The sequence below is a fragment of the Echeneis naucrates genome, chromosome 6 (assembly GCF_900963305.1).
Source record: "Echeneis naucrates chromosome 6, fEcheNa1.1, whole genome shotgun sequence".
NCBI lineage: Eukaryota > Metazoa > Chordata > Actinopteri > Carangiformes > Echeneidae > Echeneis > Echeneis naucrates.
This window is the reverse complement of record NC_042516.1, coordinates 11,115,870-11,139,209: the sequence shown is the minus strand read 5'-3', so window position 1 is coordinate 11,139,209 and position 23,340 is coordinate 11,115,870. Positions and strand designations below refer to the sequence as shown.

Here is a 23,340-nt window from a genome sequence, read left to right as displayed (position 1 = left end):
TGATTTGCAGCGTTCCGCCTGACTGTGCCTTACAGGCCAAGTTTAATTTTAATCAGGAAGTATGGGATTGTGAAAATTAAAGTCCTCTGTGTTGTTGAAAGCTCTGTTTCTGTAAAAAGATCTTCTTTGCTCATATGTTACAGCCTCACAGAAAGCAAATAGCATATGAATAAACTTCTCCTCGCTTAATGAATGAGCTGAAGGCTATAATTGCACATCTCTGGCCACTAAATAAATGTAAAGGTCAAATTATAACTTTTCATTTGTATCAAAATGAACATTTGAACATTTGTGGATTGTTTAAGGCATTTACGGCTCACAAGGTTTTGTTGTCATTTCTCACATAGAACAGCACCAATAATTAAAATTTGATTTAGGGAGAGATAACATTACTCTTCATTTTTTCCCAATCACTTCATTCACCATTCCTTTCATAAATATTTTCCATGTTACAATAAAATATCCTAGAAACAAAATTCAAAAATGACTAAGACTCATTCATTCATCACTTATCTGTGTTGTAGGGAGCCGGAGCCAATCCCAGCTCACACTGAGCGAGGGTGGGGTTCACCCTGGACAGGTCACCAGCCCATCACAGGGCCAACACACAGAGACACACAGAGACCAACAACCACTCACACTCACACTCAGACCTACAGACAATTTAGAGTCGCCATTTAACCCAAACATGATGTCTTTGGACAGAGGGAGGAAACCAGAGTGCCCGCGGGAAACCCACGCAAGCAAGGGAAGAACATACAAATTCCACACAGAAAGGCTCCAGGCCTGGGAACTGAACCTGCCACCTTCTTGTTGTGGGGCAACTGCATGAACCACTACACCCCCATTAAGACTCTCGGATTTAAAGACCTCAGAGTTTCCTCTTCAAGTTGAGTACACAGTTCAACACCCAAAGAGCATTATTATAGACATAAAGCTCACCTTGGTGGTTGCATCATCGCCAAGGGTGTGGATGATGGCGCTACACATTCTGATGTAAGGTGTGTATGAGGACAGTTTCCAGTGGAAATTTTATGTCATTTTCTTTTATATCCAGATGCAACTCAAAATAAGGACAAAATTACCAGTGAAGGTAAATGTGCCGAAATATGATCACTGATACAAAATCATACAGAAATCCATAAACAGACACACCCGCACATTAAAGACTGTACGTTTTGCCGTAGTTCACTAGAAAAGCTCAATTAAGTCATTAGAATACGAAGAACAACTGAAATAATGCTTAAAAAGAAAAGAGAAAAATGCCAAGATAGCAGGTAAAACTTCAGCAGATGATGAATTACTGCTTTACTACCACTGAACCATTATCACATGTATAGTTACTACCTTCCCTCGCAGCAACTTCAGCTCTAAAATCACATATATACATTAATATACACATCTGGTTCGTCAGCTACCTGTTCTACCATCACACATCACACACTAAGTGGTGTTAACTAGCTTGCTGACACATTGATTCAAATGAGAGAATTGTGAGGGAGTGAATTTTGTGTTGTACTGGTACTTTTGCATAAATAAAAGATCTCAGAATAGTCTTTTGCTTGTCTGTTTATCAGATGTCAACCCTTTCTGGACATGTTTCTCTGGAGTACAACTGATGGAAGCCAGACAAGAACCTTTTTAGGATATAATCCTCATCTCAGACAGTCACACTGTCCACTCTCACCGATTCAGCTCAAGGAGGTTACAACATTAGACGAAGACTACACATCTGCACAAACCGCTGGCAACATCAGGAAACAATTGTGATACCCTACAGCATACACCATCGCCTGACTATATACCACATAGTCAGTGAGTCAGTATGTCTTGTGGTGGCTGAAGCAACTATTGTTTGGCAGACAAGGATATTTTCCTACATGAGTAAAAGTATCTGCATTTTCTCAAGGGAGGCCATGACATTACTCATTAGATTTCAGGCTGATAGCTAGTGCTTGGTTTCTAATCATCTCTACGATGGATATTCTCCTAAACTGTAAAACATCCTGCAAGGGTCTCAAGAAATCAGTTTGTGTTCAGCTACAGAAGCTGAATGAGTCAAGGAAAGGAGATAAAACAGTGGAACAAGCCAAAAGCCTTACAAAGCCAAACATCACTTCCTCTCATGTCTGTTTTCAATTAACTCACTTTCCTCCACCCTGTCTGGGCCTCCCCTCCCTGTTATCAGGAGGGAGGTACAGTTTCATCTGGCACATGTTCCTCTGATGCAAATGGAAAACAGAAGAGTGTGCCACAAAGTGTTGTGTCACCTCTCACACTTAATTATTTTTGGTCTTTATCAACGTGAGAATTTGTCTTGGATGACTAAAGTCCCAGCGGAAGTAAACGCAACATAAGAACAGTGCCACAGTGATTATGATTGCTTCCATCATCATGACGTCACTGGGTGAGCACTGTTCATTTGTCAATGTAGTGGAGGAAATCAGTTCTATAAACATCACTACAGTGCTTTTAATATATTATCATTATGTATTTTTGCTCAACATAACAACACAATCTTTAGCAAATTTGTTTTGACAGTGTGACTTTAGTTTGCCATTACTAATCCCTATACTTTAAATTAATGGCTTCAATTAGCTTCAACCTAACCCTAACCCTTTTACTCTCAAAATGGGTCTGCAGATGAAGAGGGATTTCCATAAGATCATATTGTTATTTTTGGCCCACACTATTTGGACAAGAGAAGCTAAGGGTGTTAACCCAGTCTGCAGAGGCGGCTTTTATCTGACAAGCTCATGGTCAGCTGCAGGATACACACTCATACTGATGGAGCAGCCAACATTTACTGGAACTTACACAAAATCACATAGTATGATGCTGCATACCACCAGAGAGCAATCAGAGCCCACAAGCTCTCCCAAAGTTTTTGAAGTCATTGTATGGAGCAGTCAGTGCCAAAAAAGAATGGGGCAATAACTGCCATCAACAAAACATCATTTATGCCTGTGTGTGTGACATTACACACCTGAAGCATGGAGACCAACTTTGTCTCACATATTTGACATTGGTCAGCGGAGGTAAAACAAGGTTGTGGCCATTTGACTCATGACTCATGGTATTTTCTAACCATGGACCAGTTGATTGAAGTGTGCTCAAATCGTGATAAATTGCAACTAAACAAGCCAATAAGTACACCATAATTGCTTTTTGTGTTGTGATGGGTGTACACAATGCCGATGGGTGTGCACAGCGTTATAAACATGGATGAAAGCCTCAAACAGTTCAAAGTTACAGAAAAACAGAATAACGCCTTATATACATAATTGTTGAGAGAAAAGAAAGATTTATGAGCCTGTCATACTTTTGAGTCTCTTAAGGAACTCTTTCTTGAGGTCTGTCCTGAAAGATGCCTTTAACCTTATGGGCACTCCTTTCTCTTGTTTATTACTCATTTAGCTATTGGGAGGTAGGTAGGTTCCAAGAAAACGTATGAAAGACTGACAACATAGAGCCCAAAATGTTTCTGTAACATGGGGTAATTCACCAAAGATCATTAGATACTATTTCACAATGCTCCAGTTCACATTTCCTACTAAATGTTTGCCTTGGCAACTGGATAAACGTGTGGAAAAAATACAAGTAATCTGCCCGTTAAATGACAAGTTCAGTGTTGAGTCATGTCTGACTTATATTTAGATGCGCAAAAAGTGCTTTATAAAGCTTGCAGATCCCACTCTGGCCTCACTGCGCTTCTGCCACACACACACTCAGAACTAAGAGAATGTGCCATATTCAGTCTTGCTTTCATTTCAAACCTTATATTCTACGTTCTTGTTTTAAATATTATGTTAAAATGTTCTGGAGCTCAAGCTCAAGTTTTTAATCATCGATTCTGAGGCTCAGAGAGAGAAAACAAATGTGAAGTCAAGGAAAAATCCCAGCACCGCCTTTATCTAAGTACAATGTAAGTCGGAGGAGAAATACTACAGCACGCTTTTGTTGTTTACTGTATTATAGTGCTTTGTTTTTTAATTCTGAAGTAAGAATAAGAATGAAATAAGAAAAACAACAACCTGTTGATGAAGATCAGAAAGAGCCTGCGTGCTATGTGCGTGGTTGTTGTTCATTATAGTTTGCGAGTACAGGACATGAGAAAATGTTCCTGAGACATGATGTTACAGGGCCACATGAAGGTGAAATATTGTGAAACTATATCACAGGTCCCAAGGTGATGCCCCTCTGGAGCAACATGATTTAAGGGTTGCCAGAAATGTGCCAGACAGTGTATTGGATAATTTCCACAAACTGGTGTCCATCTGACCCTACGGAGAGTAAATACTGAATGCAGCAAGTAATCAGATTGAAAAGACACACCGACTGATAGAAGATCTCCAATATCTTGGTGCACACGTTGAAGAATTGCGGTATTGTATGTGAATTGCCACGTACACACATGCACATTTAAATAAATGTCATTAAGTTATGAAGCAATAATGTACCATGTTATCATAACATCCATATATATCTATATATATATCTATATTTGCTTGAGTTACTTGATTCCATATATCATATTGTGCTCTGATGAACGCAGCAGGGAAAAGTTAAATCTACTCCAAATATGATTGTGTGTCTCAGGATATTAAGTTAAATACAGAACATGTCAGAAATACACACTTTTCCTTTAACACTACAGGAGAACCTTCGCCCCCTTCCTTTGCTGTAATAACATCCTGTCATGTTCATGTGATTGTCTGTCAGTTTTGTGTTTATCAATAGGTCAGTTTAGATAATAGCCTCACCTCTCTCTTTGTCAGCAAACTGGTCCCAAACTTCTTTGGTACAGCAAGTCACCTCATCATTTCCCGTCACTGATCCTATGAAAGTGATATAGAACCTTGCTTTTTATTCACATCATCTCAGCAAAACCAATTGAGTTTTTTGAGTTCACTTGGCTCCAAGTAGACTTCTGTGTACTCACGGAAGAGGTCTTGTTGGCAATCAGCCCTCTAACTTGATATCTGAGGAGAAAGCTTAACTCGAAAGCAAAACTAAACCCTCATTGCCACCTGGCTCCATCTCTATCAGCAGTACAGATGCACAAAAGTAATTCTTGCATCCGTAAGCCTGTTTTTATCGTAGACATTTTTGAAGAAGTTGATGTCAACAAACTGCATAATTGTTAAAGAAAACACACACAAAAAACAACATAAGACCACAAAAACATGAAACAACAACAACAAAAACTACTGCTAAATAATTGTTAAAAAGAAATGTTTAATGAACAATTTCATGAGCGGTTATGTGTCACAGTGTAAGTGACGCATGAGACTGACTGAGGTTGAGGCAGAGGGTGCACCATCTGAAGAGGCAAGCCAGGCCAATGTTTGGGCCCAGGCTGTCAATGTCAACGAGAAACCTTTGGAAACCTTCAGAAATCTGCTATAAGAGCAGTTCCACGGTCCAAACATGGGCAGTGATCAGTACTGAGCAGCCATATAAAGCAGGCAGAAAGTAAAAAAAAGTAATGCAGGCAAGAGGAAAACAATAGATAAGGGCATGACACCGTGGTGGCGTAAATACTAAGTGCTGATTAGGAATTTGGGAACAAATGCGGAGGTGGATGTGGCAGCCAGAAAATGAATGAATGCATTGCTATGCAGCTGTGACAGTTATGTGAAGAAAAATGGAAAGCTGGGTTCAGAAAAGTGGAAAGTATTCAAACCTTTTTCCTTCAGGAGAGAACCTCAGTACCTTCACTGTAGTGCTCTGTCCACTTCCTCAAATTCTGTCTCAAAATGTTACTACCATTAAATTCTAAAACTATATATACTATAGTGTATACAACAAAGTAATTTTTTAAGTCCAATAAATATTTTCCTGAACACAGAGCGACCTTGAACTTGTGAATATGTTGCAGCGGTTGGCTATGGAGCTAATTGTAATGACTTTGGTGAAAGTGACATATTATTTCCCAGCGTTAAGTGGCAGTCAGTGGAAATACGTGATCCAAGCTCAAGCTGATCGTAATTATACAATGCACTACTTGAGATTGAGATGTTTAGACTGCTGTCACCAGTCCAGGTTTGTCTGTAAAACCTCTTTATGCTAACACATTTCTGGCATTTAGTGTAAAACTGAAATGTTAAGTGATTGAGTGGAGTGGTTGCTGTTACCTTTGACTCAACACATTTAAATGTGAATAATTTAGGCTGAAAAGCTTAAGGGTCAAATGAATTGTTCCATGAGCAGAGCTGGACTAATGTCAACATTGTTTTGAATTATCCCTCTGTGGTATTGTAGTCTTCACTAAAAGCCTTTGACATTATGTGTTCTCGATATTAGATGAGAGTTGCTTGCTCACTAACAATGAGGGCTGGAGTTTCTTGGAAAAGGCTCGTATTAGTGCGGGGTGATGCCCATGAGCGCAGCCTGTGCCTGAGCTGCTAAATGACTCCTTCTTGTGCCTGGAACCTCCAACCACGGTTTCAGTCCACTGCTGTGCAAGTATCTGAAAAAAAAAAACAAAAAAAACAGGAGGTTCTTATCTGAAAGGAAAGAAATAAGACTTTGTACAGCAATAATTGTTAGTAAGATGACTGTGTTCTTCTGTGAGTCTAATTAACTGAGTATCAAAGTGTACCAACTTCAGACACACACCGTTTTCTTCTTTCTTTATGGACTTACTGTGTGTTGACCAGCTATGCCCCCTGTGATGGCCAGCTGAAACTAATTTTTACTCTGCAGCTCCAAAGAGCAGCAGACTGATGAGAAACAGTTTGAACACAGCAAACTGATAATTTCATGGCACAATTTGGAAATTATCAATGACATAGGGACATGTTTGATGACCTTGGAGAGGATTGTGCCAGTTATTCACAGTCTTATTTTTCTCTTTACTACACCTGAGCAACCTTGCTTGTTTATTTGAAAGGTTTTATAAAAATATCTGAGTAAACATCACTACAAACTTGAGCTGTTGCATAAACTGATCTGAGCCCTTTTTGCAAGATTCAGTATGTCAGGCTCGAGGCAGGAGCTGCCGTTGTTCATGTTTAACTGCTGTTGTGAACGCAGACATTGCAGACTCAGCAAAGACACTCATAAGGAGAGTCATTTGCAAAAGAGGATCTTCAACAGGTGTGAATGCTTCACTGTTGCATTAGGACGCACACGTAATATGACCAACAAATACTCACATCTATCTGACCTTTCCTGACAGAAAAAAGCTGGTTGTTTTTGCATTTCACTGGCGCCAAAGACTGTGGAGTGCCTGCATCTGATGTGACAGAATGATTTAGTGAAATTCATATTGACCCAGAGTAATTAGACAAAAGAGCCATTATTTCCTTTTTGTATCACCTCAGGAAAAAGAAAAGGAAAAAAAAAAACAAACAAGAAAAAACAAAAACGAAACCCAAACAAAAAACGTAAACACCAATGATTCCTGCCGTTTTCCAACCCTGGGTGGTGTTTCTAGGTTATCATGATCAGGGTGCAACAGGGTAAGTGGGCTCTCTTATGCAATAACTTCTGCCACATATTATTCATGAGTGCACAAAGGCAAACTGTGACATCCGAGGACTCTGAGTGAGCCATTCACCTTTGTGTTCATCTTAGCAGTGTTTATGTATTGGTTAATATACAGCATGACTGCAGTGCACTTCCTCATATACAGATGTGATTCAGAACAGTTTTTGAGGATACTGTCTTTTTTTGTTTTAGCAACCAGATACACTGGCTTCTAAAACTAACTGGAAAGTTTAATGTAAATTTATCCTGACTGTATTTTACCATGCCTGGAATGACATTTTCATGTGATTTAGATCACAAGGAGTAGTTTCTGAGAATTTCTGCCTCCTGGTGGTCGCCTGATGGATTGAGCATTTGCAGCCAGCTGTTTCCTTTCACAGTTAATCAGAATAAAGAAAGTTTCTTTTAAAAAGAAAAAATCTCATATGTATTTTGACTGTGGAACTTACTTTCTACTTTCTTCTTTAAAATACATTTTTCAAACTTCCAAACACAGCTGTCCGAGTCCATTACCTGCTACGCTTCATCCAGGTCTTCCTCAACCTCCTCTCATAACTTCCTTCTCATCACAGCTCTGCCTTCAGTCGTGAAACCTGGATTCCCATTCACTCTCATCCTTTTCACTGTTGTAAGAAAGAAATGGGGCACAATGATGCGTCTGCATCGCTCTCTGTCAGAATACATGTTTTCATATTTTGTTACCACCACAAGTATCATGCAGCATCTAATGTGCATTACTATTCAAAGTAAAAGTTTTATAGCACAATGTTAAAATGGCAAAATGTAGAAGTTATGTGGATAAATATACAGAATTTTTATGAACAATATGTGCTTTAAGTATTTATTTTTCAGAAAGGTGACTTTTAGAGAGTTCCATTATCTTTATGACCAAACAACATTTGAAGAGACTTTGTTTTAAGTGGCTGAAGTGGAGCTTGCTTTCAATACTCACTATATAGTCTGTTGGCAAATGGCTCTACAAAGGTGCATCATACGCTTTTGTATGTGTATATGTAATCACAGATGAAATTTGTAAAGTAAAAAGAAAAAATAGACTTGAACATGTTGTTGTTGTTGTTTGGGATTTACATCAATCAGGATAAAAACAAACAAACAAGCAACTGGCGGCAGTTGATACTCTCCAATTTTCCATAAATGAAGTGTCAAAAATGAGAATGAAGTTGGTGCTCCACTGAGATGTACATCCTGCCCTCTTGTGGAGGAAGGTGTCAGACACAGATTTTCTTCAAACCATGACGTAACACAGTCAGGAGGACCAGAGGTCTGTTGAGTTGCTTTTATTGCAGTACATGTGACTTTAACTCTTAAACCCCCACATTTTCATCGCCATCTGCTTGTTCAGGAGGATCTGTCAGCCACCACAGAACCCTGAAAAAAAAAACCAATGAAATGAAATTCGCACATTTCGTCTATAGGTTTCTATGCCACCTATGTTTCATATTGTGAAAATGACATTTTTGTTTTACTTTAGGGTGAGAAAGAGCAGCAGCAGCAGCGCAGTTAAACAGGCTGTGAGAAGGAGGGGTGAGGGGAGGAGGGGGAGGCGGGGAGGACCACTAGGCTCAGGGAGTAACTGCCCTCCTGGGAGAAGAGACAGGTCGAATATCTCCTGCAGCTCTGTGTGGCCTGCCACAACCTGGGGGGTCACTTAAAGAAAGAGATGACGAGAAAGAATGTAGGGCAGAAAATGATCTTGTATAAAACAATAAATGATGGAGTAGGAACTGGAGGACATGAAACAATGTGAAAATGTTGTAGAAAAGACTACGGATGCCAAACGAAACACAAAGGTGTGTCCTTGGTGTAAGTAAACTAATCATGACAGCTTGTGTACACTTTTGCACGTATACAATATTCAGATGAACAGATCCATGTCTCTCTAGTTATTTTACGTTTTAAAGCCATTTAGCCCAATATGTTTCAACACACTTAAATATTTCCTAAGAAAATCTGAATTCTTTTAATACACATTTAATACAGACAGAAAACTCTGTACTTTGCCTCTACTTTGACATGAGTGTCTTTAAATTACTTTTCATTTTCAACTTTCAACTATCAAGATGAATGAATCTTTATCTGTTATTTGAGGACACGTTACACCTAATGAGATGAATAAAACGCAATATTGACAAATAGAAAACATATTCTACTTCACTAACCTGAATTCATTTTAATGTTTAAAACAACAATTTGCATACAGCAGCTTTAGCTTCACTTAGATGACAAACAGAAACCCAGCTTTTAATCACAATGTCCAATTCCTTTTCTCAAAAGTGTTGCATCTTGTTACCTGCAAGATAGTAGTATAGTCTGACAATGGAGCGTTGGTCTGAGTATATCTCACACTGGTAGGTGCCCTGATGCTGCAAACTGGTTGAACGGATAGAATACAGTCTGTCTACCCCTGCAGTCACTTTTTCAAACTGATCCACCTCCTCAGTCTTCACCTGTATCAATAAATATGAAATACAGCTTACATGTACCGAGCACAAGGATAGTTTATCCTTATATGTAATGGAATTACAGATTTAATATAACTTGAAAAGATATGCAGCATTGTAAAATATATATATATATATATATTTTCCTTCCAAAAATGCAATGTAAGTGACAGGACAGAAATAATACATTTATTATTTCTCTCTTCCTGTGACCAGCCAGACTTTTTTGAAAGGGAAACAAAATGCACTCAGCAGCTGATCTTACGTTCACAGTTACCAAGTGAAATCTTTCAGAGATACAATTAGAATTTGAAGGTTTTGTAGTAATTGCATCAGTAAGCATGAAGCAAGATCTCTGAATATTCAGAGATTTTTTCACTTACTCATTTACCGCTGATCTGTTTCCAGGTTGAGGGGAATGCCGGCGCCAATCCCAGCTCACACTGGGTGGAGTATGGGAGTTTTTGGACTGGTTATTTGACAGCTGGCTTACCAGGGTCACTTTAAAGACCTGCGCTACCAGCACAGCTGGCTTGTTAACCAATTGGGAGCTATTCCATGATACTAGCGAATCCACTTGGTACCCCTTGTGGTTGCATTTCAATAAGCATGCTGTACACCGCTTCATTTTCTGCATTTGAACATTTTACTAAACTCAGAGAGCCAACGCATCCCATAAACTTAAGTTTTATCGACAGAATGATTAAACTTAATATCAAACAGTTGCTTCTGTGTTTGATATTAAATCGAGGAGGTCAGTTACATTTTTTTCTTTCTGTTATCACAGAATTGAGCAGAAAATGGCAGACATAGTGAACGCAAACTGTTGTTGCCCATTCATTTTGAAAGACAAATGGCCCATGGCATTTGGTGGACCAATGGTAGAAAAATGATTACTCAACTCTATCACCCAGTCAGTCAGTCATGGACATGGCAATTACCACGATTACCGAACTGGTCCCGCTGTTGCGGTGCAACCAATAATCAACTTGTGGCTCCAGCTTCCTTGTTTACCAGACAAATATGAGATATTTGTCGAGTAAATCTGTATCGATCTGGTCTGGTATCGACCTTCTCCGCTAACTCAAGGCAAGAAAGTCAATATCCCTATTTCGCCAAATATTGATTAAAGTTGACCCCAAGTGGTTCACCATATGCTGAGCATACCTCTTCTGCGAACCTCCAGATTATCTCAATGTTGTTTGGTAGGTGAAATGGCACATCACACCACATTTGGATCCTGCTGTTCGCCATTACTTTAATTTCTTTAACTGAAATAAACATATTGCCACCCACACAAGCAGAAACACATGCAGACACACACGTACAGATAACATTCACAGGGGGCAGCTCTTTCAGTCTGAACCCTCCATAATGATAATACTTAAGCCCAGTCTCTGAGGAGTGGAGTAAAAGTGATGATATGCTAAACAGTGGCTGTGCTTTACAGGGTTGATAGGAATACCGTCGTGTGTGGGAGTCAACTGTCACCTTACATAAAGAAGTCAAGGACTTAAAGAGTACCTTGGGGGCTCTGTGCAAAAGATATAATGTGTGGAAATAAAACCTTGCCTAAGACTCATTTTGAAATCCTGACTTTGTGCTAAGAGCATTTGAAGGATCAAAAGAGGAGCATTTCAGGGATCAAGCGTGAATTCTTATGGAGGTGAAAATATAGTTACGTAAGGATGTGTCAAGTCTGGATTAGTACATCTTTTTTTTCTACATGAAAATTGTGATGTAACAGTGTCAGTAATCCAATATGTGGGTTGGATTGTTATCAATACTCACTTGGACAGTCGAGAGGGAATCCACAGGAGTCATATTTGCAGCTAATACAGTTGTAGACTGAATCTGCACCCTGAAATCCTGATGGAAGCAGTGAAGTGATAATATGGTACATTAAGATGAATGTTTCTGATAATGACAACAACAACAAAAAAAAGATACATAAAATAATGCCACTAACCGCATGGAGGGAAACATCCAGATTCTGAAACAATCAAAATACAGTTAACTTAGATTACCAAATGCCCAGATGACTTGATTTAACACCAACATCCATAAGTCACATTAAGACGACTGCTGCCTTTATTTACTACAGTTTTGGAAAGGCAATAACTCTTTTATTACAGGGAGAGAGAGAGAGAGAGACAGAGCACTGTGACCCAATGGAACTGTAATAACCTAATATAGACTTTAGTACAGACAAAAAGATGAAGGAACGGCTTACAGACCATGTCTCACCTCTAGGCAGTTTGTAGGCAGCAGCGATGAAATTGTCTGCTGCTTTCTGCAACCTTTTCTCATACACCGTGTCTGATAGATGATAGATGGGGAGGAAGAGGCGGAGTAGGTGGAGGAAGAGAGAGATATTTGGCTCAACACGTCCTGAATGGTGCGCTTTAGGGTATCATTTTGAAATCTCTCGTTACTTCCTCGCCTCCATGTCTGGCCTTTTTTTTTTTTTTCGACATTCATGCTTGAAAGACTCATTTACTTGTGCGGTTACGTGTCTGTGTGCAGTTACCATCATTCAGCTGCCCATTGAATTCGTCTGCCATGGGCAGGATTTCTGCATTCAGAAGTTCCTTCAGCTGTTTGTCGTAACCTTTTCCTGGAAGAATCACACACATCACACAAGTACACGTGCTATAAGTTTAAGCAGCTTGCTCATGATATGTGCTGTTTGTTTAGCTGGTTTACTCATTCTGCTCTCCTTGAGGAAAAATCCATTTCACGCACCCACTCTTCCAGCATCAATGACAGTCTCGTTGTTGTTGAATATGCGGTCCAGCTTCCTGAAGCAGGCATCGATATTCCTAACATTGTGTTCAGTCAAAATGTGACCCGAGCACAGACGAACACTGTCCAGCTTGTCAACCAAGCAGTGATAGCAGCTTAGAGAGGTGCTGAACAACAAGCTAACACACATGAGCCATAAGGCAGCTGTGCACATTTCGTATATGAGCATTCGACTAAGCAAAGGTTTCTGTGTAAACTGTTTTTATTCAAATCCTCGTCTCACAGTGACAACACATGGGGAAGCTGTTGGTTTTTGTACTCTGGGTGAAGCTTTAAAAATAAAACAAAGCCTTGAATATGAATTTTGTTTGCATGTACCATTTATAATTAAGATTATCAAATGATTCCTCTCATCTCTCCTCAACAGGCTTGGGTTTGAGAGGAGCGCATCACAGGCTCCTCTTTATACTTCCTTCCATTCTATTGTCTCTAGTCCCCATTTCCTGCTGCCTCAATGCACCAGTTTTACTGCAGAGCACAGAGATGGAGCAAGCCAAGGAGGGAGGTGGCAGTGGCAGGGGGGAGAGACGCAGATGAAGAGGGAGTTAAATGCTTGCGTACGTGGAAGGATAAAGTGAAAAATGAATTGGCGAGAAAAAAATAAAACTCTAACTGCTGGTGTGAAAATGGCGTGATGGAGTACGAAAACCAAACGGAGAAAAGAAAAGGAAGAAAATGATAAAATCAAAGAAAGAGATGCCGGCGAGACAGAGAAAATGCCGCATTCTTTCTGGTGGAGTTTAGGAAAATTGAAAAAGTAAAAGTGAAAGAATGTCTGCTGAATAAGATAATGACTGAGGAAAACCTGGGAGGGGGAAAGAAGGTGCAAGAAGAGGTAACAGAGGACACACAAGTGACAGGCACGGGAAGAGGAAGAAGGACTACAAATCAACTCGACTGCCTCATCACATCCTGTATCCCCCACTCGTCTTCCATCCTCCCCAACCCCCCAGTCCCTCACTCCCGGTGCATCTCCATGGCAACCAGACAGGGTGCCTAATACATGAACTTAATATATTTCCAGTGGCAGGGTGAGCTGGGTACTAATGCATTCATCTGTCTCCGTGCAGACAACCCAATCAATATTAGGGAAGAGTCTGCCCCAGGACTGCCAAAGTCAGATAGTCAGATAGTCAGACGTAAAATCCCAAAGATATTTCTGGTGTGTGTGTGTGTGTGTGTGCATGAGAGAGAGAGAGAGAGAGAGAGAAGGAGGGAATGCATTTTTTATGTCTGTTTGTATACACCATGTGTGTGGCGGCAAGGGCACTTTGATAAAATGTTTACACGCAGCTTCGGAGCATAAAATTTGCTCATTCACAGCTTTATGAAATGTGTAGTTGTAAGGAAAGGACATTTTTTATTTATGAGAAAGATGAGACACTCTATCATTCAGAAAAAGAGATGGGAATAATATACACAAGATGCTATTAATCACACTGAGAGCTGGTGGTTTGTGCAAAATAAAGGACATTGCAAATTTAACACCTATGGTGTTATTTTGGGTGTCAGACGGAGAGAGATGTCTTGCAATAAATTCACAGATTCACAGACTTTTTTTTTGGCACATTTTATTGAGACAGAAATACAAAACAGAGAAACTTGTTCAGCATAATATAGAGAAACATGACATGCAACTAAGAACTCCAATGATTTTTGAAGGTGACATGTATGGCGGGGTCACAACCCTCGGCTGTCTTCCTGTAGGCCCCCACAGAGGGCTATAACACAAAGCCAGCCAATAGGGTTGGCCCCCTGAGAGTGTCTGTGCTGCAGGAGGAGTCAGCACCTTCTTGTCCAACCTGACAGGCAAACATGTGACATTGTACAATCTGACGATTTTTCTGCAGTTAAAGTGGTTCAAAGGAGCAAAAAAAATGAAATACCAATAATTAAAACAGGATATTATTGTTTGAAAAAATCTTAAAAATGCTTCTTTCTTTATGGGATTGCTGAAACTGAATGCAGCCCTGTTCCCGAGGACCTCACCTGTGACCTGCTTTGACCTCACAGGTTAAGGGTCTCAGGGACAGAGGGGCATACTGGGAAATTAAAATACACAGGGACGGCTTTGGACACAGAGCGAGTTGACATACAAAACCAACAACGTATTAAATAAAATAAGGAACTGCAGAGTCGCTGCACCCAGACAAAGAAATGACCTCATTTGACATTTGGATTCTGCGGCACCGACCGGTCTCTTGGTTTACTGCAGAACGGAAGCAAAACCAATTATTTCAATTAAAAACATCATATTTGACCAACACTTTGCTTTTGCTTGGAGAGTAACAGTCAAAGGAAACTTATATTCTTTACATCAGGTGCTAATAATCGCAGCAGTGCAGCAGTTTAAGCAAATTGTGGAGGAAATGCCATTAATTTAGGAAAACAAATCAATCAACATTTGTTAAATGTCATGACCATTTTGAATCTGATTTAATGTGCTAGCACTGGCAAGTTTTTACTGTTTAGATAGAAAAATTGCTTTTCAGGCATCAGTGAGCTAAAATTTATTTAAAACCCAAGTTCAGACATACGTAGGAAATGCAGCAGTAACAGGATAAAAAGGGACTGCTCTATGCTTAAAACAATACACATACATAAGACAGATATACAGATGAATCTATATATATGTATATATACATATATATATCCCAAAAATGTAAATTATGCACCATAGTAAGGGAAATTCACCATAGTTGTTGGTATGAATGCTTAAAACTCCCTGGAAAAGAAAATTTACAAAGAGCATATATCCAGTCGAGACATTTTCAGTTGCAGCTCTTACAGGTTGGACATTATCTTGTGCTATTGCTGTTCTTATTATTATATTTCATCAGCCCAATATGAGGCGCAATTAGAGAGTCTGCTTTCTGACTTACCCCTCGAAATGAAATGACTTTTCAATGGTTATGAAAAACAAGATGAACAGCAGGACGCAGACGATATTTAAGACATTGATCGGTCTTTAATGTAACTATACACATCCAGTTTACTGTTAGGTAAAAAACTTTTTTGTATATTTTGGTGATGAAGGAAAGAAAGAGAAATTAATTGCGTAGCAGGATAAATGACAATGCCCCCCACTGGTAGACAGGCAGAATGACACACACTGACTCAAGAAGACTGAAAATGTTCATAGGCTGTGGAGAGGGGGAAATTAGCAAATTAACACATTTTGGGACCCATCTGTCGGCGACAACACATTTTCATCATGTGAAACATCTTTGCGTGAATGTGAGTGAAGGTGCAATGTGCCTGCATTACATCCTGCATTAAACTAGATTGGATTAATGCCTTTTAAGTTTTTACAACAGGTTGACTATATCAAGTGCAGGCCTTAAAGATTTGAGGGGGGGGGGGCGATTTTCAGTATTTGTCACATTTAGGATATGGCATCCAAAAGGAAATTGAAGATATTTTCTGTAACTTCACTGAAAAATGAATTATGGATGTGTCTACAGTGAAGCTTGATGAAAATTCTACCATTCATGTCAGAGAAACTGAATTAATCATAGCACAAAGCGCACATAGCAGAAATGGAAATTTCTCTTGAACACATTCATTATAACTGCAGCAGCAGTCAATGCATATTGTGCAACACAGCCATTCCTTGACACCTGCTCATTTTCCTAATTCAGCATCCTGATGTAAAACCAGGAAATCATAATGAGGCAAATATTTATCTGAGATTTACATATACGGTGTGAAAGAAAAGTGAGAATTGAAACAAGCTGCAAATCAAACATGAAGCGTAGACATGACCTGTCAACAACAAACAGCCCAGACACTAATTGAAAGGCTGTTCAGCTTGTGCAAACACAGACAGAACATCACACTTACACTGTTAATATTTTAAGCTAGAAGAGAGGAATTATTCATGAAAAAGTTTCAGATAAAAAATACACGCCACCCCTCTATAAAAATATATACACAATAATGACTCTACATTCACTCTGTGATTGAAACAAACAAGAAGAAGAAGAAGAACAAAAAAAAAAAAAGATAGTCACCTTAAAGTCAGCCTTTTCTTTTCTTTTCCTCTCCCGGTCAAAGGGAATCTGTGCTTCTTCTCAGCTCCCTCTCGCTCTGATGGTCTATGCCGGGGCCAGACAGAGAGCCCAGCGGCAGGTAGGTTACAGACAATAGTATTGATCCCATTATACTGCTCTCTACCTGACTAACACAGACATCGATACAGCTCCTCACCTTTTGTCTCTGCCGGGCCAATGACACAAACATTCAGAGCTCCAAATGGCTGAAGAGTGAGAGAAAGAAAGAAAAAGCATGCTTTTTGTGTGATCACATGCCCGCTTACACACCTCAAATGACAGACGATGCGCACACACACAAACTCTTTTACCCTCAGTGCTGCATTCACGGTCTCCAGTTGTCTCTTTGCTTTCATTGCAACTCAAAGTCTCTCCTCTTCCTTTCTCTCTCCCTGTTTTACACTCTCTAGTCGTCAACCCTCCATCTCCCTCTCTTCCTCTCACATTTTTCAAGCCACACGTCTACTAAACCCCCCCTTCACACACACACACTCCAGTCTGTGAGATATGTGTATGCGTGTAAATGTGTGAGAGACGGAAAGAGAGAGTGAATAGGAGTGCAGTGAGTGCATGTGTGTGTGTTTATATGTGTGTCAACGAAAGAGAAATGAGTGTGCGTGTGTGTGTGTGTGTGTGTGTGTGAGACAGAGAGAGAGAGAGAGAGAGAGAGAGAGAGAGAGAGAGAGAGAGAGAGAGAGAAAGAAGGGGGAGGTGGTGGAAGAGAGGCTAGCAGAAAGTGGGGATGGAGGGGGAGGGTCAGAATCTCTAATAGGATGAGAATAGAGAGAAAATATGAAGCCCAGGAGTCTCATGAACCTGAGAGCCTGACATTACTGCCTCCTCCTATGTGTGCAGCAATCATACCATCATCAAATTGATTACAGGATTTATGGTGGTGGCTCCAACACAACTGTAAATTGCAGCTGGAGGGACATCAAACAAACTAAATAAACCCATCGTGGAAAGCCTTGCCATTTACAAGAATGTGCCTTGATTATGCAGCTTAACATCAGAGGTGGACAAAGTGCAGTTAGCTGCTCTGTACAACACAACTCATGCAAATGGTGCACAAATGGAGACTATTTAATGTTGGTGTAAACAATGAAAATAGCCTCAGATTTGCATGCTTAATGATGTGTTGTTTTTCGAACCCCTCATGTTTCTTCATATTTCCGTGCAGTTCTCAATTTAGTTCACGTGTCCAAAGGCAGTTTGGTTCTAATATTTGTGCTCTTCTCAGAGAGGACAGAGTTGCAGTTGCGTTTGTGGGATAACAAAATCATACGGCCCTGAGGGAAATTCAGAAATGAAAGTAAATCTAATTTAGAGGCACTGATTGGCTGTCTGTTCAGCGAGATGGAGCATAAACATTACACTTGATGTGTAAGCATCATTAATGGCCTTTAAGTGTTCTGACCATGTTGTACAACAGAGAATATCACTGATGTGTCACACATTTAGGGAAAATGAGACTACACCGACAGAGAATATACATCGCACTTGGCCAGAAGGAGTGAGCAGTGACAGAGGCCTCTCCTGATGGATAGCCGGCTGAATCCCTGGCTTAAAAAAAAAAAAAAAAAAAAAAGGAAAAATGAAATTGAGAAAAAAACAAACAAGCAAGCAAAAAACAGGCCCAGTTAAGCACATAGACAATTCAAAGCATCTCGAAGAACGAACATAAACTCAGCTTCACATTCCTACAAAAGGCTTTTAGATGAGGCCTCTGTTTCATAACTATGCAAAATGAGGATCCAACTTTTCAGAAATTTAAGTCACACTAGAAACACAACACTACAGAATTGTGTCTGTGTGTATATATATATATATATATATATATATATATATATATATATGTATATAATGGCTCATGAATGTTCATGATGCACCCATATTGTTTGTATACAATGTCAGTTAGAAGCAGGTATTCCTCAGACAGCTGAATGTATTTTCTGCCTCGGACATTTCTTGGTAACTGTTTTATGAACAGCTCCCAGGACTCTTCACATCCTCCTCTGTAGCCGCAATCCGTAATTTCATGCCACCTAAATTTGCATAGAAACAACATGCTGGATGTTTTTATGCTATCTCTGTGATATGTGTACTGCAGGCTCTTTACTGTCTGTTGCACTAAATGTGAGTTCCAGTGCAATATGTGCTAGTGCAGCACAAATATTCTATCCGATCCTACGTTAATGTCACTAAGACAAATTGCTATACGTTTGCTGTACATAGATCGTGATTGAGAATGGATTATAGAGTGCGGGAGTTTCTGCCTTCTCTCCTCTATCTGCCCTCTTGCCAATAAACTATGTTAGTGCACAGCGTTCCAAGACAGCAGCGAGCTGGACGCCATTTTGGCTCAAAAAATCAAGAAAAAGCAGCTCTCTCTGGAACGACCGGTGTCCGTACCTGAGGGACAAATACAGAATGTTACAGACAGGTGTGTGTGTGTGTGTCACTGTGTGTGTTTGGGTGGGTGTGCATGCACGTGTGTGTGCCTGCGGCTGCACTCTGCAGTGGCACTAAGAGACAAAGCACTGGGAGTGCTCCACAGGGATGACATCATCAGTCTGGGATGATGTCTGCCTTGTCTGTCTCAGGGTGCTCTAGTCCGCCGTTACATTCCAAGTGACTGGAAACGGCATTGTTTTTGGCAGCACGTCCTACTCGTCACTCTTATCTTCAAAATTTAGTGGCAAATCAAAATCAATAAACTGGGCTCAAAGGAACCCGAGGTGCTCCCCACTGGGAGATGGTACGGTGTTATACTTACACTTCCAAACTTGGGAGCCATGTTTATGAGCAGCGTAGTTGCATGTGGATGAATATTTGTATAAAAATCTGTTTCCACATACGGAGAGTGTGCAGCATCTGCCAGGCAGGAAACTGAGCCAAGCATAACAGACTACTGGTATAAACAGTCTTTGGTGTATGAGCGAAGAGAATCAGGCAGCGCAGATATAGCCCTTCCTCCCATGTACATTATCCTTGCCCTGGACACCTTGCAAGCGTCAGACGTTCAGCTGTCTGTTCTGGCAGGAGAGCTGCTTTGTGCGGTGAATGATAAAGAACACCACAACTGACAGTGCCGAATCAGCACAATTTCCCTTTCCAGGAGAGGAGGAGAGCTGGCTATAACGCACTGCAGATGGCTGCTGTCTCAACCACCAGTCTGACATACCGAGAGGATGGGAGGACAGCGAGGTTGGGGGCTAATGAAACTGGATAAATTAGTGTGTGTTGGTGTGCTAACATAGAAGCAGAAAGTGTGTGAAAGTTCAATGTCAGCCACACAAGGTTCCTGTGGTAGCAGTAATAAATGGACATTATGAATTACTGCCAAACACAGACTGGGCAGCCATGATTTCCTGGCAGCGTATAATGTATGTAGCTCATGTAATTTAAATGTATTTTGTGTTGTGTGTTGTGTTTGTGATTTTATAAAGGGAGTGGTGAGGTTTTCTTATGGTTACCATGAGAGGTTGGGGGGGGGGGGGTGGTATTGCAGTTTTTTTCCAGTCCAAAGAAACTATGAATGAAATAATAAATTCAACTGTCGTCACTACACTAATACCGGTCTCTGTCTGAAATTGAAGAACGCTGCTGGATAAAAATGGAAGTTAGTCGTCCTTTCTTCACAGGCTGCAGAGGGAACCTCTGATCACAAGTGCTCCACTAATAATCTGCCAAGCCGCAGGTGGACCTCCTGAAAAACATGCCCAGTTGCTACAAAAGCTGCACGCAAAATGACACATAAGCTGAAGGGAAGTTGGAAAGGCTTCAGGAGGACTTCGCCTAAGGGGAGTGTATCTGAATAGATCATTGGAAGGATAAAAGGCGTCACAGTTATAAAAAGGAGGGAGTCATGTCATTACACACTAGGAGATCCTTTGGCGGAGTAAAAACATACTTACCTCTCTGCTGGGGGTACATTAGACGTAGCAAGAAGTGACTCCGCAGGGAAAGCTAGAAGGTTGTACAGTTATCTCCGTGCTCTTTATTATGCGAAACCATACAACCAACTACCTCACACTGCAGAGCACAGACTGTAGCACTGCTCTCCAGACAAGATCTTCACCAGCAGGACGTAGGTGTACGCACTCCTCACACACCTGTCTGGCTTCTGTTTACCAGTCGGCCAATCACTTCACTCTTAGCTGTAGCTGTTCGCAACACGGCCAAATAGTTAATTATTTACTCGCTAAATATTTTAGAAGGTTGTGAGATTGAGACATACAGAATCAGAAGGCAGTCACCCCTTTGATTTTCTCTGTGCCTTGTAAGAATGATTTCATGCTGTTCTGCTTTTTTCTTTGTGTGTGGATTTTGGAAAACAAATTTAAATTCCCTGAGATAGCAAAGTATCACATCGTCCCTCTGAGCTCAGATGGTGGAGTGTCAATGTGTGCGTGTGGAAACAGGAGATGAATCGGGCTTTGATCAATAGCAGGAAAAGAGGACATCTGAATGATGGGTTTTGTTGGAGGCGATATGAACTCACAAGCGTGATAGAAATGGGAGGCTTGGGAAATAAACTGACTGCTGCAAAGAGTCCACAGATGCCACAGAAACTAAAGTGCCGAGCAGCTGCAGCAGAGAAGCTCAGGTGAAGGAAGGTTAGGCTACACAGAGCAGAATGTCCACGCATCAAGAACATCATGAGATGGATGAATTTAAGATAAGGCTGAAACAATCTTAGCTACTTGAGACAAAAGACGTTGATCTGATGACTGATAATGTTATGGGAATGCTATAAATATCCATTTCCACACATCTAGGCCATTCATCCAGGTGTGGGTGAAAGCAAAGCACAGCTTCCTGTGTGCATTCATGTCATTTCCATCAATTTCTTAGGAGCTATTGCCCTCTACTGGTGACAGTGCAAACTCCCTCCTCAATTCCACAATTCCACCTCTCTCATCGTATATTTTCAGTGGCACAGGACTCCCCCAGAGAGCAACACTGACGGCTGCAAAATGACTGTTGATGAACAATCAGGGTCCGGCTGCTCCAGCTTTGATATTGGAAGTTACAAGTCAGCAAGCACATCCGCATTCAGGAAGGTAATGATGAAAATTCAGAATGGGTTTTTTTTTGTTTGTTTGTTTTTGACATGAAAAAACATTAGTATCCAACTTATTATCGAACCATAATGTTTGACTTAGCACTTTCAACCCTTTAGCTCCTGCAGCACTTTGTCCCAATAAGCTGTCTTATTCTATTACTTAATATCCAGATTTTCAATGGAGCTAAATGGCATCTGCCATAACACTGTCATCACCATCAAGTTTGCTGACAGCTGCGATATCTATATCCAGGGGGCTTCTGCTGCACTGTCAAAATGGAATTTATTTTATCTAACACGCAGACAGAAAAAAAAGAAGAAGCCCCCCCCCCAAAAAAAAAACTTTAAACCATTTTTGCATAACAGTGAATTGTCTCTGTAGAAGTCATAATATCTGACTGGCTCAGTACCACATTTACTGGCACAATGCTACATTCCAGAAGGCACAAGCCAAGAGTGTTACGTTACTCCGAGCACAGATTCAGACGTAACTGGGGCAAGATGACATGCTGTGTAAATGAAATTCAAACAGTATCTTTTCCAGACAGAAAATAAATAACAAAATAAGATTCTTTCGGAATTACAACCACGCAAGAAAAGGTTCAAACCTTGTGCCGAGTCTGAAAAAAATACATTGGAGCTCTGCCTTTTTTTATGAAAACACCGCTTTTGCACTTGAGATTGAAGGAAACCATCATCAAACAAAGAAAAGTTACAATACAGAAAAGTTCCTTCTGTAGACCTCATGTTGAACTGTGCAGCTATGGAGCCCCAAAGTTCAATAAGAGAGACAGAGAGAAGAAGAAACGAGATCCTATTTGAAAAACTTTGAAGCAATTGTGCAAACATGCTTGTGTCGCTGTAAGAATGTTGCAAGGTGAATTTGGGGCCAATCTTCTCTAACTCTTTTTTTTGTATGTGTTTAGATCCCTAATCCCCTCTCTCTGCTACTCTCTCTTGTTCCCCTATCCTGAAGTGCAACCTCCCCCTCTCCTCATCTGCTCCCTCTTCTCACTCACTCAGCCTTTTCTCTGTTTCAGCCCTCATGGGTCCCCATTTCCCGCCTCTTAACCTTTTAACCACCCTTCGTCTTCATACCACCCTCCTACCTTCTCTATCCACACATGCTGACCTGTCGTCTTTCATACCCACAACACTCTCCACTTTATACTCGGCGTCTGCAATATTTTCACAGTCAAATCACGCAGAAATGCAGCGTAATGGTGCCAGTGTCAGCTATCCTTCTCTGTGAGCAAGCAAGAGCACTCACTCCACCCTAAAGCAGGCCTTTTCCGAGTATCTGCGCAGAGAAAGACTACTCCACCGCAAAAAATGTCTGGGAGGATTCGTAAATGGGATGGTTTTGCTTCCAAGTTTCAAATTCCTCTCATACGTGATCATAATCCCCGAACACAGTGACATACACTGTGATATCACTTCACGGCTACACCAAGATGTT

The 23,340-nt window shown here is 40.6% G+C and overlaps 1 protein-coding gene across 1 annotated transcript in view; it reads right to left on the bottom strand.

The window, feature by feature from the left end:
- Positions 1–23,340, bottom strand: part of spaca6 (sperm acrosome associated 6) — a 43,108-nt gene that overhangs the window by 9,121 nt on the left and 10,647 nt on the right. The window contains exons 2-12 of the mRNA XM_029505295.1: positions 12,487–12,573; positions 12,204–12,275; positions 11,926–11,949; positions 11,748–11,825; positions 11,124–11,227; positions 9,806–9,962; positions 8,982–9,162; positions 8,008–8,883; positions 6,330–6,472; positions 4,943–5,088; positions 4,764–4,838 (exon numbers count right to left, since the gene is read on the bottom strand). Of these exons, the coding sequence (XP_029361155.1) occupies positions 8,820–8,883; positions 8,982–9,162; positions 9,806–9,962; positions 11,124–11,227; positions 11,748–11,825; positions 11,926–11,949; positions 12,204–12,275; positions 12,487–12,520 (714 nt within the window). The 5' untranslated portion in view covers positions 12,521–12,573 and the 3' untranslated portion in view covers positions 4,764–4,838; positions 4,943–5,088; positions 6,330–6,472; positions 8,008–8,819. The remainder of the gene's footprint in view (positions 1–4,763; positions 4,839–4,942; positions 5,089–6,329; positions 6,473–8,007; positions 8,884–8,981; positions 9,163–9,805; positions 9,963–11,123; positions 11,228–11,747; positions 11,826–11,925; positions 11,950–12,203; positions 12,276–12,486; positions 12,574–23,340) is intronic.